This window comes from Falco naumanni, chromosome 8 (genome assembly GCF_017639655.2).
Source record: "Falco naumanni isolate bFalNau1 chromosome 8, bFalNau1.pat, whole genome shotgun sequence".
Classification (NCBI taxonomy): Eukaryota; Metazoa; Chordata; class Aves; order Falconiformes; family Falconidae; genus Falco; species Falco naumanni.
The window spans coordinates 22,271,643-22,291,991 of record NC_054061.1 but is presented as its reverse complement, the minus strand read 5'-3'; the positions used below and the strand labels follow the sequence as shown (position 1 = coordinate 22,291,991).

At 44.3% G+C, this 20,349-nt stretch overlaps 1 protein-coding gene across 2 annotated transcripts in view; it reads right to left on the bottom strand.

The window, feature by feature from the left end:
- Positions 1 to 20,349, bottom strand: part of ACVR1 (activin A receptor type 1) — a 67,953-nt gene that overhangs the window by 27,491 nt on the left and 20,113 nt on the right. For both annotated transcript variants that reach the window (XM_040603750.1, XM_040603749.1), the window contains exon 2: positions 6,041 to 6,114. In XM_040603750.1, the coding sequence (XP_040459684.1) occupies positions 6,041 to 6,114 (74 nt within the window). The remainder of the gene's footprint in view (positions 1 to 6,040; positions 6,115 to 20,349) is intronic.

The following is a 20,349-nucleotide window of genomic DNA, read 5'->3' as shown; positions in this document are numbered from 1 at the left end:
AGCCACAGCAGAGGCAGAGCTGGACTGGGTGATACGCCTCCACAGCGCTCCTGAGCATGGCTGTGCAAGCTAGTCTGTGGGACGGACGTGAGCAGCAAACGCCACAGGCCAGCTGTGATCAAGAGGTTATGGCTGAAGCAGATCAAGTCCCCCAAACCCACACTCAGAGGTAAGTACCTACTTGACAACAGCTCCGGGCATGGAACGCCGTCAGGCCAACTATGCATGTAGCAGTCTGGCAACACACGCAGGCACGGAGCCAAGTTTAAAAATACTTCCATTACCTAAACACGTTCATGGCATATATTTTTGTTTCGTAATACTGAGACTCATTGCTGCGTTTCTGGCCTATATATATTGTGCATACATACACACAAAAAAAAAATGACTTGCCACACAGATACAGAGATTTGCATTAAGTTCTCATTAACTAGTTTATTAGCCCATTATTATGAAAGCATCAAAATTGAAGCTCCTTTATTTTGTTTGCTTATTCACTTTGTGAAAGCCAACAATTAAGAGCGCCTACTCTATTGAGGTATTTCAACAGAACGAGAAGCAAGACACTCTACGTTTCAGTGAGGAATGGGAAGGCGCAGCATCTAACCCTCTCGGTGGCTGCAGAGGGCATGTGGTGCTGTGTGTGGTGCCCAGGCACACAGCCCTGGCCATCCCCACCTCAATCCCCAGGACACCAGCCTGCAAAGGTCAATGATGGAAAGGTACAGATGCAAACAAAGACAAATTATTTACTTCTATGTGAAGTTTGTTTCACACAACCAATCTAGGCAGTTTTATTTTGTATCTTATACCCAATTCCTGGACTGTAAACATTGTTAACTGTTTGGGAAAATACAAAACTTCTTCTCTCCAAGGTGAGATACACTACATGTGTTTTTGGTAACACATCTTAACTTTGAAGTGATCTCTTCATGTTTACAAGAAACATCAAAGTTTTCCATCAAAACACCTAGTATAATAGGCACTTGGCCAACTTTTCTTATTGACACTGCAGCAACACAGGGCCTTCAGTGAACTTTGGCTTGAAAAAAATGCCTATGTAAACTATGTAATGTGGTCAGCAAATATTTAAATAATTTTTAAAAGCATAAAAAGAGTAAAAACATGTACTACAAGAGTCTCAGTTTTCTTTCTAAAGACACGGTATCTAATTATATTACATGTACCTTTTAAAGAACGGCTTTAACAGCAACAAATCATTTCCTTCCAGCAATGCCCCACCACTGCATACTCTTCCTTTCAGAATTTCACAGAATATCTCAGGTTGGAAGGGACCCGTAAGGATCATAGATTCCAACACCCTGCTCCTCACAGGACTAAATTTCACCTTGCAGGTAAAGACTAGTACATCTTACTACACAGATTTAATACGTATTTAGCTCGTGCATGCGAGCAAGTGTTCAGAGGAATAACCTACCACGAGACCTCTTATCTTAGTATGCAGCTGGAAAAAAAGCCAGGTGACCAAGGATAGACAGAGGTAAACAAGCCTTAAACAAACCAGTCCTTCACCCACCAAGACATGATTTTATCATGGCATAAGTTCAAGAGGAACTACTCCATCTACTTGATTCGTCTTATCAAAGAGTGAGGCAAAGCAAACAGGAGTGACACCTTCAGTCCCAAAATGAGCAGGTAGAGGGTATCTGCCGGGATCTCTCCTCCAGCCCAGCCCACAGCTGTGCAGCAGGAAGGTGCCGTGCCTCCATGGTCACATACTGAACATGCACAGACACTGCAGTCATCGGCTAACCTCAGGCACGCGCAGCCGATCCCTGCCCTCAGAGCCACTGGGATCCGGCTTCCCAACCCGAGGCCGCTCGGAGCTGTGCCACGGTTGTTATCCCCTGTAGAGGCTTGCGGCTAGGCTTTGAGTGCGACCACCTGCTGAGCGGGATCACTCCTTCAAATGGAAAACCTTGAAATCAAACCAGAAAGGTTACCATTCACAGGCAAAGCTTTCTTCAGAAAACTGCTGAAAATCTCTAGTAGGATGAAAGGGACTTCATGCTCAAAGGCCGAAATACATAAAAGCAGCAATATTCTTTTTGTTTTTAAATGACTAGGACTGGGGGAAGAGGTGGGGTCTGCTAGGGCTTCATATCATAATGAACTAAAGATGAAGGAAAGCACAACTGAAAAAGTTAAAATCTCTTTAGACAGCGCTTTTTTGGTAGTTAAGTTTCCCTTTATGATTCTTAGCCATTTCAGGGAAACAGAAGTACACTTGTAGAGATGACTGCTCCATTCAGGTTTATTTTTTCTTTCTCAATGCATTCAGTAACAAGAACCATATAACAGCCATAATAATAATCACAGAATCATTTAAGTTGGAAAAGACCCTCAACATCATTGCATCCAACCACAAACCTAACACTGCCAAGCCCACCACAAAACCACGTCCCCAAGTGCCACATCTACACATCTTTTAAATACCTCCAGGGATGGTGATTCAACCACATCCCTGGGCAGTCTGTAATAATTTTATATAGGATTTATCAATTTAACAAAAGCCTTTGAATTTTCCAGCACTAAGAAACTACTATTTAGCCTTATTATTGTTCTCCGTATTACAGAAAAACCCTAAACCAGAAAAATCACAAGTGCTATGGGCGCTGACGGCCAGTTAGAAAGCCCTAAGGCCAGGCAGAGGAGCCCAGCTTTGCAGAAGGGCAGCCTGCCCCAGCCCAGCTGCTGGAGAGCAGGTTAGGCTGTCCCCAGAGCCAGCTTCCCACAGGCAGACAGTAGTTTCTGGAGTTTCAGTAGCTCCCAAACTCTTCCTGGTCGTGGTGCAACACAGGACCCTTTCCAGCCTGACAATTCCTGCAAAAGGAAGGAGGCTGCCTTTGGCAGGGAAGCCGCGGCAGCCGGAGCAGCACGCTGCCTGGGCACCTTCCCCCGTCACCAGAGAGGGCAAAAGCATCAGCAGCATTTCATGCTCCTAACACAGCCACGGGTATCAGGAAACTGCATTTTGCACAGCCATTAGCAAGTGAAAAAACTCACAGTCCTAAGCATAGGCATTACATTATTTAGGAAACACTCTGCCTTCATCAGGGTTTAGCTTCTTGGGAAATGACAAAAAGCCTCTTTCCTCACTTTACAGGGCTAATAAAGAAGTAAAACAAGAAGTAAAGCACTACAATAAACCTTTAGAATAAAAGGATTTTCAGGACACTCAAATAGGGAAGAGACATGTTTCTGCACTTAAAATTCTACACAGTGTTTGGTTTTTTGGGTTGGGTTGTGGTGGGTTTTTTTTCTTTAAAAAAAAAAAATCATGTTTAATCTCATCTTTTGAAGCCTAGTGGCAATGCAGAAATAGTCAGTCTGCCCCTGAACACTACCCAAAGATAGGTCCAGGCATTTTTTTCACTCATCAAAAATGCAACCACCCCCCCCCCCCCAAAAAAAAAAAAACCTAAAACACAAAAACCAAATCTGGTCCAAATCCCAGTGAAAGGAAATGGACTGATCTGTGATAAAATACATGGAAGGCAGGGGGGAAAGTCTTAAAGCTTTGCACTTTTTTTGTTGTTACTTTGTGCCAAGGGAAGACAAAATAACTGTTCTCCCCCAAAACGTCAACTTTTTAAAAATTCAGAAAAAGCACATGGAAAAGCATGCTGCTCAGGGTGCAACAAACCCACCTCCATGGCCTATTGGCAGGTGGCAGAGGATTAACTTCCAATCCCTCACAGGATCTCCCTTGAAAATGTCTCCAGAGGTCTGCACTTCTGGGCTCACCACCTCAGCCCTAGTGCAGGCTGCTGGCTCGTGAGCACCAAGCACTCAGGCACGGAAGGAACAAAGCGGCGAGCTCTCCCACTGCTACTACGGACCTGATTGGCGAGGAAGCCAAAAACGAGATGAAGAGACATAAATGAAAATTTGCCGATAGGTCCACTAGGTATTTCTGCCTCCCCAGACATTCCTCTACAACCAGCTCAGAAGTAGGAAACTATTTCCAAAGGAAACAGAACAGCACTACTGCTAGCAAACATGAAAAGGGGGAAGAGCACTATTGTTTGTGTGCATTAGACAAGTAATTGCTCACAGAAAAAGAAAACTCATCATAGGAAGTATGAGGGGAAAAGGGAAGTAATAAAGCAAGAAAAGCAAAGCAAGATTGGCATGCCTCTTCTACAAAGTCTTTCACAGGAGCTCTATCACCATGGGAGAAAAATGCAGGCCCAAACACAGAGTTCTTTAAAAATTAGTACTGGACAAGCTCTCCCTGGGCAGGGCAGCTCCACAGTGTGAACAGGAAAACATTCTTTGGGGATGTCCAGTTGCCACAGGTGGACAGATAGCAAGAGCACAACATCTGCACATCTCCCTCCCTGCACAGCTCACACTCCCACCCCCACACAAACCCTGCCCAAAGCCCGTTCCAGCAGCACACCTGGTCCAGCTCTGCCTTCACTCCCAGATGAGGAACCATCCTGCACCTCCAATCTTAGCATCCCAGATGGCCAGGAAAAGAAAGAAAACATCCTGGCATGGATTTGGCAACTCTTCTCTTTCTGATCATTTATTGGCATCTTTTTAACAAAGAGATAATCCTTAAGCCCTAGAACCTACTGTCTTTTTTTTTTAACCGGAGTCAGGTCAAATAGGTAAGATCTGAACCCCTGCAGGGTACTTTGGAAGGGCAGGGTGGGTTGATGCTGCTGCTCTATAGGTTGCAGCTACACCAGCAGTGAAAGTGTCTGATTCTGCATATTGAATGAGATAAACGAGCCAGAGCTTCAGACTTCAACATGCACCTTTCCCAGGTGTTCCTCTTCTCCATCTACTGCTCTTTGCCTTAAGGATGTGAAAGGCAGGTGGTTTCAGATTTTTAAAACAAGCAGCTCAAAGCTGAAAGAACGTTTCTGAGAAGCAGTCAGCTGCACTTGAAGAGCGATAATAAGGTACAGGGTGATAACTACTACCAAACCTTATTTCAAGATAATATTGTATCAGTAACACTAGTAGTTTAATGTATTTCCACATTCATCCAACCTTCCTCCTTTTTAAAATTTTGTCTCAATTTTCTATTCATAGACATAAAGTCAACCACTAGACTTCAGTGCATTTTTAATCGTTACCTTCCACCACCCATTCTAAGTCCATTTAATATACTCTGCCTTTTATCATCTGCATCAACATTTAAAAATGAACGCATTTCAGCAGATTAGTTCGGAAAGGTTTCACAAGGTAAATACAAGAGAGCATAGATATGCCATGACAAACACTAGATACACCTCCCGAGTCACTTAAAACTGAGAAAACCAAGTTACTCACAGAAAACCTTTATTCAACATTTTTAAAAGGCTGTTTGCGAAGTAGCAAGTAGGCACCTTTCAGAAGGTCATCTACCAAAATATCTGGGAGACCCTCAAATGAACCATTCCTGCCTCTCCATGGCAGGAATACCACGGAGAGGGAATGCCCAAGGGAATACCCTTCTCCCATTTTTGCTGAGGCAAATCTTAAACGGACTACATGTCATAAAACCTTTATGTGCACACAACAGTGTAAATTACTTACAAAAAAGTCATTTTCCATATCCAAAGATTTTACTGGTGTAATCATGGAAAAGTTATCAAACACCATAGTAAATACTCCTAAGAGCCTTCCCAGAGGAAAAAACCCAAACAAACGACTTTCTTTTCAAGAATGTAAGCAACACAACTGCAGCTCAGCCCATGGGCTAGAAAGATTTCCTCATTATATAGCTCAAAAAATTGCCATTGAAATGAGGTTCCCCATTTCCCTCCCCAGGCCCTGGGAAGACCTATGCCAATCGCACACCCTATAAATTTTCTACAGAAATGGGCAACGAATATCCTTTGAAGCAACTTGAAATGGAAAAGCAGCACCTCACTCCCGAGAGGAACCTGCCCATGCTGTCAGCTTGTGAAGCGTGCAGGGTGCTGTGGCACAGTGCCAGGCGGCACCACCGGCTGAGCGCCACGCCAGCCCAGCTCCTCCAGCAGCCAACAGCTACCGCATCCCCATGCACGTCACTCACCTTGCCAACTCGAGGAGGGAAAGGCCATCACAATCAGCACAGGAAGAATCATAACTCCATCTACCATTGCAGAGCTGCAGAAAGAGAAGAGACAGGAGAACTCAATATGCTTTTACTAATGTCTTAAAGCACAACCATCCCAAAAATCAGTGTTCAGCAATGGTTTTCATCAATTCCTTATATGAAACGCAGGGCAACCAAGGTTGATAGGGCTCCTTTTTAATGTGTCTTGTTTCCCCAAGTCATCGCCTCCATTTATAAAATTCATAGTTTACTACAATTTCTTAAATGACTTTTTTTTTTTTTTTTAAGAGTCATAGAAACATCACTTGCAACTACAGTGCATATATAGTAGTATATGCTAGTAGGAAAACACGAACCCCTTCAGTACCAAGCAGGCATGTAAAACAGAAGATACATTCTTCCAACCAGGTATTAAAAAGTTAAATTATTGTGAACTGAAAATGTCTGTAAACCTGTGTATTATTTGGGCTTTGTGGGGAAACAGAAAAGATCTCAGCCAGAAAACCGTGAATAACTTTCTTTAACCAGCAGAAACCATTGCTAGATGGCAAGAAAAAGAACAAGATGTATTTAAGGGAGACACCAGTCTCAGAAGAGTAATTTCCCAGTTTAAGCTGCTTTTCCAAGGCTTTTCCTTTCACTGGCCCAGCTTCCTTTCCCTGCTGTTGAAGACAGGCAACAACATCTTGTGTGAAAACTCAGGCTCACAGCAGAGGCACATGCTCCCTCTAAAAGAGTAAATAGAGTGAATTCTCTTGTGTACCTTTTCCAGGGTACTTGGTCTTTACAAGAAAATAAGAGCTCCACTCTTTACTGTGAAATAATTCTTGTTTAACATGCTTCTGAAAAGAAACTTTTCTGCTGTTTCTTAAACTCTGCATTTAAGTGATTAATACGACCAAGGAATAGATTAACTACAATCAATCTTCATTGGGATTTAACCCAACAAGTAGGGCTGGATGACTCTGAAGGGCCCGTCTGTCCTGTGCTACTTGGTTCCTACAGAGACTCTCTGGCCTAATCACAAGCCATAAAATTTCAGTCAAAAGCAGCAGCAAGTAGTATGTTCAAAACAACACTACTCTCCTTGACTAAAGTACTGAGTCATTACCATTCTTCTCACATGTAAGCATTTGTCTTCGTTTTTCAGATTTAATTTTAGTGAAGCAGATGAAACTTGAAAATAAAATTTATATTGCCATTTTTCTTTCACGCATTTTCTGTTGCTGCCTCTTCAAATCATTAGCAGGCTGCTTAAGTGCTTGGTGACGAAAGCCAAGCCATTTACTTCTGTATTTCCTGACACGGATTTGTTTTGCAGAACATGAGAAACATTTCAGTAATTCTTCATCATCAGTTAAAATGATGAAAAGATTCTGAACCCAACTATTCAGAGCTGTCATCCTTACAGAAAGGATCAGGCAGCGCCCACCACTTAGTCTCCAGGAATGAAACTCTTACTTTCAAACATCCACTCGCCAAGTAGCTTTGCCTTCCTCATTCTTAATACACATCAATCCACTCTTAACGCATGCCAATATTTAACTTTCAACAATTATACTGGAAACATGATGAAATGAAGTTATAGATAGCACGATCATTGAGCAATCCGATACAGGAAGTTCAAAGCAGAAGCAAGCTATCCCAGGGAATGATTAGCTGCCTAATGCTCCGGATCAGCTCAAATGGATCTGTTGCTCCAAAGGGGGGTGCGTGCAGGGCATGAGAGCGGTACCATCCTCCTCCTCAGCCACTCAGCCACCACACGCACTTTCTTCGGCTGAACAGCTTACACCAGCATTTTCCTCGGTATTACACCCGGATAACTCTCTGCAAGTCTAGACAAAGGTGGCTCATGAGACATGCCCTCTTTCTTTCAACACATCAATGGTTCAAAGAGCAGAGGCAGAAAACTTTGATTTTAATGATGCCGGCCTGCAGCCGCGGAGGAGCTGGGCCAGCAGCCGCCCTGGAGGCAGCTGGGCAGGGGGGAGCAGGGGGAGCGCTTGGGGTGAGCCTGGCAGGGACCGGCCGGTCCACCCAGGGAGCCCTTCAGACAGCGGGGACATCGAGTGCAAGGGACAAGGGCCTTACAAGAGAGAAAAAATTAATTTAACAAGACAGAGTGGGTTAATACATTAAACAGCAGCATGCTGCTGACATGCCGAGCAGTCGCCTGTTTTTCTACAGATCTGTAATTCATGGCTGTGTCCTCCACGCACAATTAAAAAGCCAGAGGATTCTTTTCTGCTGGTGGGGAACCATCACACCGCTGGTCAGCTGGGAGACCACCCCTCACTGGGGCTCCCTCCCTCCTCCCAGCCATCCACCACCTGCAAGTCCCCCCACCCTCGGCCATTTCAGCCCTTCCTCCTGTTAAGCGTGGCTGAAGGAGGGAGAGCAGGAGGAACCTGCAAGGAGGTCAGTCCTGCCAGGAAAGGCAGCCGCACACAAGACATGCGAGCTAGCTAGAGCAGAGGAATTGAAGATGCAGAGCCTTCCTGGTTTCTGTACTGTTGTCTTGCTTCCTGTAAGCTGCATGTACCTATTTGTTTTCTCCTAAACCTACTTCAATTCACACAAAAAAAAATTCTAAATAAATATATTTAGACACACACATCTGCCCTGTATTTCTCAGTGGGAGGAAGAGGACAGTAATCCAAACCGCAGCCCCCTGAGAGGCAAACAACCTCCCATGGGAGCTGGCCCACAGTGCCTACTTACCACCTCAAGAAGGGGAACTGTAACACACTTGGGGTACTAAAATCGGGTCCCCATCCTCTAATTCTACGTGCTTTCACATCTCCAGCCCACATCTGCATGTCAGGTCAAAGCCAGCATGAGCTGAGACAGACAGCAGTTCACCAGGTACGAGGATTTTTACCAGTCCTCACCAAAGGGATCAAGTAAGGAAAAAAGCCACAAAACCACCGTAACAGTCATTCCTGATCCTTCTTCCAAAACACTGTTCAGAGCTCCTCTTCAACAAAACCCAAGGATGACTTCATTGAGTAAAGCACCTGAAATTACACCAATTTTTTTGTTAAATGCATTTAAGTGCCTAACACAAAAAAAGGCTGGCATCCTTCCCCTGCTTCACAGCTGCCAGGGAGATGTGCACACCAAAGCGAAGGCACCTGCGGTGACGCAGCCCGCAAGCGCCGGCGGGAGCTGGGTCAGAGGCTGCTCCAGCCTGGATCCCGGTCCCACGGGCCAGAAACAGCTTGCCCAGTGCCTACAGAAAGGCCTGCTGCATGACCTGCATTCAGTCCCACGTTAGCAAGCAAGTATTTGTGCAAGCTTCTGTGGTAGGGTAACATTTATGAATAGACTGTTGCTATTATAAATGCAAACAACGAAACCAGACTATTAACAGACTTCATGCGTTTCACTGCATGCATGGTCCTCTCCAACAAAAAGGCGGCAAATACTATGAATTTAAACCCTGCTTCCATGAAACTTTGTTCCTGTAGACACTCATTTTCCCAAAAGCCTCAAAGAATATTTTGTCTGCTTTTGCCGAGTAGTGATGTGAATACTTACAACAGCCTATAAAAAACCCCACCCTGCACCTACTTATCACCAATTAAAATCCTGTGCTGTGTATGTGCAGATGCGATACAGCTCTCGGGCTTTTGGCAAGCCGCCCACACAGCCCTCAGCATGGCACAGCCCAGTTACACCACCTCAACTGGGTTTGCTGGGGTTGAGAGACCGGAGGAGGCAAGGAGCTGGGAAGGAGCCTCTGGTATTTGCAAAATATTTGTTTTCCTTCAAAAATTATTTGAGAGCAAGTGCATCCACTCTAAAAATTAGAGATGACAAAATATAACTCTTCACTATACTAAAACCACGTCAAGTCCTTAATCCCTGCTCTCAGACAAGAGAAGAGAACATTTCAGGTGGGATCAGGCAAAGTCTGCTCTCTGCCCTTGCTGTTACCCAGAGCTGGCTGAACACTGTTTAGACAGCTGAACTCCTGCCAGAGCCTTGGAAGAAGTGTCACAACCCCTTGCTGGTTGCCATTTTGCTCAGGGTATGCTGTATCTGCTGCGCGCCTGTTAAATCAGCAGTTAAAAATAAGCCTGGAGAGCATGCTGCTCACAAGGCGGCTGCGGGACGTGGGGCTGGGAAGCCCCTCTCCAGGGTCCCGCCAGGCACCAGCCCCGCTCAGGGCTGCCGCAGGTGCCGGGACGCCACAGCTCCAAAATGGTGCTCTGGTTTTAACAGTCATCTGCATTCCCACCGTACCCTTAAGTGAAGACACGAAAACCACATGCAATGCTGCGGCCAGGCCAGGCTTTTGCTCTATTTCACTTTCAGGTTATCCCAGTAGCAAACTGCAGACACTGCAGAGGATAAGTTTAAAAGTCCTGTCTGCATTGCTTAAAAAAAATGACCTTTTTTTAAAAAAGCAATTAATAATACACATACATAAGAACCAAAAACTGGCTCTAGCAACACCAGCAAGCACGTCTCTTCCACTCATTATTGGTTTAGAAAGAAAATACACATTTTAATGTAAAGAACAAAACACTCTTTAATATAACTCCCTAGCAAGTTGCTATGGGTCTAAAGATCCATAAGATACCCAGTTAGCATCTGGTGTTTGAATTCACAAACATTTTCCAAAGGGGAGGACTGGGATTTATTCCAGATTAAAAAAAAAAAGGGGGGGAAATTAGAAAGTAGCCAGCAAAAAAAGCATAAAATTTATTCTCCTTTCTAGACATGTATATCTTTACTACTATTTGGCTGCAGCTCTTCAAGGTGCCCTGTAGCAGTGCTACGACCGCTGCGGTAGCTACTGGAGGGCGATCAGAACACAGGCACCCAGGATGCGAGCGCTCCATCCCACCCTCCCTACGGAGGAAGGGTACAGACCTGGATTCTGCAGAGCTGGAAGCAGGATACAGCCTCTGTGAATTTCATTCATGTACACTGAAAACAAGATCACTGGGTTTTAGCTTTTTCCTACAAAAGCATATAATTAGAAAACCTGAAACTTGCTATAGTCACAATGCAAAAGTCTCTTCTAAAGTGGCAGCTAACAAATTTCCAAACAGATCTGCTGTGAAGTGCAGAAAACAAAGTGAACCTAGCTCCAGAGCTGGCTAGTATATGCTGAAGACAGCTCTGGATTCCAAAGAAGGAATCAAACTGTTTTCAGAAGCCTAAATGAACAATAATAAGCATATCATATGGCAGATATAATACTTGATCAGGATACCCAACTTAACATACAGATGCACAACAAATTGTTTTAGATAAAAAAACTGATTAGAATTCTTACAGTTTGTGTTCATAAAGTCCCAACACTTTAAAGGATTTATCCTGAAAACCCCAATACCTTTTCCACTTTTACAGAACGTATAAGTTGCTTTCTCTTTTCTTCCTAAGAAAACCATCTGTCTCCTGCCAAATCATTCCTTTATGGCCTGACAGCAACACGGGGGCAAGGGAAATCTGGGATCCATACCCAGGCCTGTCAAGATCACTGCTGCAGCAAGCCGCAGGGGAGAGAAGAACCAGGAGTTAAGACAACATGAAACACCACACCAACACCAGTATAGGCTGTTGGGAAATTGCATTTAGTCTCTTGCCACCACCCTGATACAGAGCAAAGACTGCGCCAGACAAAAGAGCACGCCCAATTAGTGAAGAAATTTAAGATTACATTTCATCTCAATATGACACAGACATGGGAACGCGAACCATTAGAGGAGTTCAGACTTTTTTGATGAGATCAGAAGCACCCACACTATCACTGACAGTCATGGTGGCAACCCGCCAAAAGCCCAAGGGCTGTACATATTTTGCATGTACCTCACCAGATTTGTATCAAAAGAAAACATCCATAATACTGGATTGTAATTCTGCCATCCACAATAGCCACACACAAACTAAATTCATCAACAGCTGTGTCTTTAAAAGTAAAGTTGTGCATTTAAAAGCAATAATTCACAGCTCTTTTTTTTAATTGAAACTCACACAAACTAACAATCTTAGAACAGCACACACAAAGGCATTCCTAACGTCAGAGGATGGCAGCCTTGGGTATTCTTTTCTTAAAGTCTAGAATTTGTTGCCAGAATTCAGCAAGATGGAAGCCAGCCACAAACTCCATTTGGCATCCACCTGCAAGCACACAAGGCACACATCAATACACTTTAGCTCAAGAAAATTTGCAAAAGATTGCCACCTTGAAAGGCTGAATGCCTCAGATTCAAATGACCACAAAAGCAGAGAGAGTGAAGTGTGCAAGATAATGGTTCTCCTCTAGTCCTCATATACAAAGCAAAATCACAATACTGCTGAACACCAGGAGGAAAACAACCTATACAATGTAAAATATTATGAAAGTTACTCCTTATGAAGTTAATAACTCTGAATACACTCATGAAGAGCCACTCCCTAGGTTCTTAGGAGAAAAAAAATTACCCAAAGAAAAAAAAAAAGAAAAAGTAACAATGCATGGCATTACTTGTAGAAATAAAATCCTGTTTGGTCTCCATCCTGGCATATGCAAGTAACAATCCATTTATTGCCTATGGTGGCACCCAAAGGCTCCAGCTGATACACCAAGTGCAGAAAAGGCATAGCAAGGGGCAACAAATAAGGAACAGTCACAGTGTCAGGGTGGGAGGACAGACACACGATGGCACAGAGGTCTTATTTGAAAAGCGGAACCATGGCGCAGTATGCAGTAAGTCAGTTTTCACACACTTACACAATAAGACATTATTTATTTCAGGTTTGCACAAAGCTTGAGCCTAGGTGATATTCCCCAAAGCAAGCCCACCAGATGGGACTTCCCACAATAAATTTATACACAAAAACTGCAGAGTTAGTATCCATCCTCTTTACAATGACCGGTTAGTAATTTACATATTATTATAATATGGTTACACAACTATTTTTACTATTACGCATGCTCAGGGAGGGGTCTTCACCTGGGCAAGGGTCTTTTTGACCTAGGAGTGTGATTTTTAGTATTATAATGAGAGTAGTTCAGTTAAGGATACATGGGTCTTCAGCCTTCTTGCCAAGCTGGCAATGCATATGAAACATCCTGAAAGTATCCTTATTAACTGTTTCTTCAAAGCGTAACTGTGCCAGACTGCCCTTGCTCAAAGAATGGCTGTGTACTTCTCTGATTACAGCCTAAACTTGTCAGCTTAACATATACAAAGTATATCTTGCACAAAATAACCAGACCATTCTAAACTTTCTGAGTTAACCTTAAGCAGTGGGACAACACAGCCACTTCTCCAGGAGAGAAAAAAAAATCTTACCTATGCAAAGAAGTGATCCAGAAGCAGCACCAACTCCTTCCCAAGTGGGATGGGGAAGGCATGAGTCACATATATAGCCCCTCCTGTAATGGAAGGGTAGGCAGGCTCTCCTGTGCCCACAACAGGGGCAATCCCCGGCAAACAAGCAGACCAGCTGAAGGCCCAGGATGCACGAGGCACAGAAGAGACCAAAAATAACACCAGCTTCCCCATGCAGGTCAGCTGGTGAGCAGGCAGACTCAACCTTGTACGCGGGCCAAGGCCAGTTGTGTGAGGTTCAACGAGGCTCGGTGCTGCGTCCTGCCCTTGGGTCACAGCAGCCCCCTGCAGCGCTACAGGCTGGGGGAGAGTGGCTGGAAAGCTGCCTGGGGGAAAGGGGCCTGGTGGTCTTGGTCGACAGCCAGCTGAATGTGAGCTGGCAGTGTGCCCGGGTGGCCAAGAAGGCCAACGGCATCCTGGCCTGTGTCAGAAACATCGTGGCCAGCAGGACCAGGGCAGTGATCATCTCCCTGTGAAGCTGCACCTTGAACCCTGGGTCCAGTTTTGGGCCCCTCACTATGAGAAGGACATTGAGGTGCTGGAGCGTGGCTGGACCCGGGCAGAGGCACAAGCCTGATGGGGGGCGGCTGGGGGAGCTGGGGGGGTTCAGCCTGGAGAGGAGGGGGCTCAGGGGGGCCCTGATCGCTCCCTACAGCTCCCTGGAAGGGGGCTGCAGCCAGGGGGGTCGGGCTCTGCTCCCAGGTAACAAGCGACAGGACCAGAGGGAACGGCCTCAAGTGCACCGGGGCAGGGTCAGACTGGGCACGAGGAAACAGGCAGCTATCAAGGATTAGCACGGAACCATGGAACAGTTTTCCTCTGCAGAGCCTGCCCACAGCAACATCCCTTAAAAATGCTCATTCACCAAGTTACTACATATGGTTCACTGATCGTGTCATCACTGTGAGCATCTTGAAAGTTAAGTATTCAATTCCACATGTGCAAAAAATCAGCTACACATGGTTTTGTTTATATGGGCAAATTAACAGAATTTGTAAGCAGTTTCATGAGACAGTCAAGTGAACAGTCAAGCACACAGTAGCTTCAGCCTACAATGTATGTGCCTGAGGCATCGAGTAGGTATCAGCTCAAGACACTGTCAGATATACATGAATTACTGTGTGGCTTCTCACATCTTTCACATAAACCCAAAGATGTTATTTTATTATACTACATACATTTTATTGCTACACAGGTATTATTACATGCCGTACAGACAGTTGTTACCAGAGAGGAGCACTGCATTCTGTAATTGCCATGGAAAAGGCTCCACTGCACAGCTGCAACATTAAGTTTCTTAGACATTTTGCCTATAAGAAACAATTCCAAGTTGTAGACAATCTTCATACCACTCACTCTGCTAAGGCCATTCCAAATGCCCACACAAGGTGGGGACAATTTGCATTAACATCTGGAGACTTAATTTGTGCTGGGGCCTTGGGCGTAAGAGACAAGCAAAATACCCCTATCAAATCCTGCTGCAGGACACAGTACTTTTCCCCCTGGAATTGTTCTCTCTCAGAAGCCAGCATCTGCTGTCAGATCTCAGTGCAGAACTTCCAATCAAGATATAAACTCCCTCTAATCTAAACAGAAAACCCGGATTTATCCACCAACTGTGAATAAGACCCAAACACAAGTATTTTCAACTGACAAATTATCAGAAATGGCCTGTAAAAGCTGTTTCTGCATTCTTTAGGAAAAAGAAAATAACCACACAACCCCAAAATGCACACAATAACAGCTACTTTTAACTTACTCAAATTCTGCCTCTTTGAGACTTGGCCTGCTTTCATCCAGCTAGCAATGTAATTTATTAAAGATTTTATCTGTGCAGTATGTGATGAAGAAGTTTGGGGAGGAACACACTTTCAGAGCTTGCATGCGTTTCAAAACTGCCTATCAAACACCGCTTATATCACATCCCCAGTGCGTCCATCTTGACAGGTGAGGAAAACAAGGAGTATGGGCAGAAACACAGCTTAAATCACATCTGCACAGAAAGGGCACGTAGTCTGACACAGAACGAGAGTCAAGTTTTATTTGGTCCAAACTGGTTGTGAAACTGTACCCCATCTAAGACACAGCAGTGCCAAAACTGGTTGTCCAACCGTGTCCTCAGGTCACTGCCATCACTTTACGCAGGCTCTTGCTCCTCCTCTTGGCTGCAGTGATCACAGGGACATGGGGTAAGCTGGGTCAGGCCACTGATCAGACCACACACTTTTTAGTTTTCACTGTGACTAAACATGCAAGGCTCAGCCCAGCAGTGCAACATTGCCTGTGCTAGCACAGACAAGCATTGCTTCAGTGGCAGCAAAATCTTAGGTTGACTAAAAAAAACAAACAAAAAACCCAAACCCACACCACAAAAAAAATCCCTCCCCACAGCCCCCAAACAAACAAAAACAAATTAAAAAAAAATCACAGTGAAAAGTCAGTCCCCACAAGAGAATTAGCAAGACAGACGGCAAGTTTGTAACAATCACCCTCTTAGCTCTCCAAGTAAAATACACTTTTTAAAGCAAAATCCTAATAATCTGCCAAGTAAAGAAATCTTTTCATCAGAACATTCCTCTAGGATTTTTTTTTTGTTTTCAATCTAAAACAAAGCTCTTATTTTTATTACTCGCTTTCACTTTCCTTTCTTCAAGCAATTGCAGCTCGCCCTCCCGATGCAGGCTTAGGTCAGCAGGCTGGGCCTTGCTGGTTTTGTGAGACCACTTAAAGAGAAACTACTAGCACATCCCCAAATAATATTTTGCCCTTGAAAACCTAAACCCCGCTACCTCGGGAAAGTTTCAGAAGGTGGCCTGCAAGACAGGGGATGACAGAAAATCTCCCTGCACTGCAATTTTACCAGATAGTCAAACACCTTACATCATCACGTTGGACTGAAACCAGGTCTCGAAACCGTTGCACCTACGTCAAGCCCTGCAGAAGTCGGCGGCTGCGTGGCGGCTGTGTACACTACTGCGATGGTGGATATCCACACACGGCCCTGAACGACAGCTTGGTTTAACTCTTCCAGAGAACTGCACTATAATCTCAACGAAAAACTGACAGTTGAAATTACAGTCTAAATGAGATCAATGATTATTAATCTCAGATTAGGAATTTTAAACAACCTTTTTATTAACTATTTAAGTATTACAGATTGCCTGTTGAAAGTTTCTTCCAGAACACTTCAGCCAACACAGAACAAACATTTCTGAAAACAAGTTCTCAGCTTCAGTCTCGCCAACAAAAGTCCTAATTTTTCCTCAAAAAAATAACAACAAACTGTATTTTTTCTAGTTTCCCCCCTCTTTTTTCTTTACAACAATTTTAAATACTTATTTCTTTGCCATGGGGTGTTTCTGTGGGTTTGGTTTGGTTTTGGTTTTTCTCTCAGTAGAAAAGCTAGGGTCTGATTATCATATGTGAACAGCATTTAAAGACCATCTCTCTCTCAGGCAAGCCCTGCTGAAAGATAAAAAAAGTATTAATTACACAGCCTCTCACTACAGTCTGGTTCTGTGTTTTCCATACGCAGGGACCTTCAGAGGTGCAAATGCTTTTTATTTTCAGCCGCTGATGTTATCAGGCAGGATTATTCAGAGCCAAACTCTTGAGTGAATGGAGGGAGCTGCTGGGAGCTCCCTCACTGCCGCAGGACTCTTTGGTGACCCTGGGCTGCGTGGGGATTTCACCAGCAGCCAGGACCCGCATTTGCAAATCAATAATCCCAGCAGGATTTTGCCAGCCTGGGGAAATCTGCATCTCTACAATTATTTCCAAAGGGTCCTTACCACAAGAATACAGTACTTACGTCCCTTAGTTCAAGTATCCTAACCAGAATGCAACTCGTGGTATTTTGATAAAAATTAGCTTTTTTTTTTTTTCCATCCATTTCATTGCGTTGGCAGAATAATATAACTCCAGCATGACAGAGCAAACACACAGCTGTTCATTAAAATAAAGCCGCACCACCCCGGCACAGCACCACCCCACACGGCCCCACGGACAGCGAGGGCCACGGAGCAGTGACGGGGCTCCGGGAGAGCTCTGCACCTCCAGCTCATTGCTCACGGTTTACGCTGGGATTAGAACAGCATTGTTCAAGAGCGATGGGTTGCTACAAATTGGGAAAGGTTAAGGGATGTGATAAAGTCCTGCGTTTGTTTTCTATGCCGCTTAAAGCTTAACTGCTCCCTCCCAAACGTCAGCAAGGCAAAGGAAGCCAAATACAAATTAACAAAATATTTTTAGAACAATCAGACTGAGAACGGGAGTTCCTAACACTTCATAGGCACGTGTTGCTGCACAGCCTTTCATCTCATCAGATCCTTTCATTAACTACTACTTTGGAGTCCAAAAAGCTGAATGCAATTAGCAATCCAGAAAAGGAGGAAACACCCTGCTGCACGAGAAAGTAAAATTCTTCAGAGATTATATTATACCACCACAGACTTTTAACAATATTGTCCTACAATTTAGTATTGCCTGTTTGGACAAGCCAGAACCCTATTATTCTGTTGTTAAATACAAAGTACAGACAAACCCAAGTTATATTACAGGCACGGTGGTCTGCAACCTTTCTTCTTCCACTGACATTACGTACGTTGGATGCTACGGCGCAGAGGCAGGCAGAACCTCAGTAAATCTAGAAGCCTAACACTGGAAGGTCAGTCACCACTAAAGTGAATGTAACCCAAAACGGAGATTAAGGAACTAGTAAAGAACACTTGGGGTTTTTCTCCATCCTAGAACTCTCCAATGATATTTCTGCTCCCCACACACTGACAACATTAACCTTAAAGTTATTTATGCTGCTGTTCACACCACAGCTTTACCCTCTGTTCTTACCCTCCACCACGATCCTTCCCCTTGCTCTGCCCTAGCTCCCTCCATGCATCCTACAGGCTGTCTTCCTTTCTCACCTGAAGCTTCCTTTATAAGACCCCGCAACCTCCACCACAGGTCCCCATTCCACTCACATACTACCTGTGGCAGCCTCACATGCCAGCACTAACCCAGCTAATATTCAAACCTGTATGCTAAAACAGCTTCGGATCTTACTTTCCAAACTACTCTGTCCTGACATTCCTTAGTTGCCGTTTTGGCTGCGTCTATCTTGATCTCACAGAAAAACATCCGTGTCCCTTCTGGTAATGGAACTACCCTTTCTTTCATAGTCACAACCAACGTTCATCATTGTCATACTATGCAACCCTCAGCCTAATAACCAGGCATCTTGTCACCTCTCCCTATGTCAAATTTATTCCAAATATATACAATTTTGACACTTCTGTCCAGAGCTGTTCTAAGTGTTCCCTTTCCACCTATTTAGCTGTAAGCTTTGAAATTCATGCATCTCACCATGACCTTGCCAAACTTGACCTTACTTGTATATGTTCAGAAACTGTTCCACATATTTAGCCAGACTTTTGTTTTAATTGCTGTTACAGATGCCAAAACAAATCAATCAAATTACTATTTAACAGCTAAATTACCGTGGCTGACCTCACACATACTCCTAGCTGCAAATGTGAAGTAAAATGCAAGCTAAAACTCTCTTTACAGACAAGTCTAGCTTTGGATCTCTGAGTGAAGGACTGCCTAAGAGCAACCCATCTATGATCACAGAGAAAAGAAGCCATACGATTAAAGTGAGTTTATGACATACATCCACTGGTAATTTCCTCCACATAGAGGATCCAGCCACAACTGTTAGTATAATAGACTTCCTCACTAATGGGAAGTGATGGAGTAAGAGATCATTCTGAAAAGAACACAAGAAAAGACAGCTCTTGCTCATACACAGCAGGTGACCACACCACTTTTTTTCCCCCCCCAATGTCAGGATGTTATTTGGCATAAAGCTATTTGCCTCTGAGATGAGAATGTACAAGTTAAAGCAGAGAATATACTAGCCCTACGGAAACTGTTCCTACAAAATGGCCAAAAAGCATTGTTAATGGCACAAGCAACTACATTTTGGATGCCCTGGAGAGTTAATTGTCATCAACATGTGAGCACAGGTGATAATACTGATGAAAACGTCCAACAGTCAGTATGAAAAGGTTTCCCTGTCTTTATTGCTACTCAGTGGAAATGGAAATTGTCGGACAGCAAGGCCAGATCTACCTCCACAGGGATCTGTCAAGTGTTCACCCATCTCCTGGCCACAAGACAGACTCTTCTGAGTTTCATGTTGCAAAACTTTCCACTCAAATAGCAACAACCCCCGCCCCCCCCCCCTCAGATTCTCACCATTGTGGATGTGAGTGCTCTGAAGTTAGCAGGAACATGGTTGCAGAGATAAAGCAGTAGCTGCAATGCCTGCCTACAAGCATTCAACTGGGCCAGGACTCAGCTTCAGCTGGACTAGACAGTATGGAAACCACAATAAAATGGACTAAAGCATCCAAAATTATTCTCAGAAAATAGGTCAGACCAGGCACGAAAACATCTGGGCTTGGCTTGAATCATGAACCACATGAGCAAGACACCCCACTGCTGCCTCCAGGCAGCCAAGCAAAGGAATGCAGAGAAGCATAAAGGTAGGCAGAGGAGTCTCCTACACCCATATTTTCCTTCTGTATCTTCCTCCAGCAAATGTGCAACAGCCCGTTTATTCTGAAGCTCTTCCTAAGGCCCAGTCCTGTAGGATTTCTAAGGATGGTGTTTCTGGGGCATCAGGCAATGCTTATACAACCACAGCTGGTCAGCCAGCCAGCCAGCCCCAGATATGTACTCCCACCTCTGTGGCAAACAAGGGAAAAAGGGTTAAATCATTACAATCCTAGCCTATGTTAGCTTGCATGTCCAACTGGCCAAGACTGTACACACTCCAAGTATCTCTTACTCTGTTACACCAACACACACCTGTTCCCTCTCAACCACCCACAAAGCCAAACTCTTGTTTCAATAAATTACACAAATTGTGACATGGAGAAGTTTATCCCA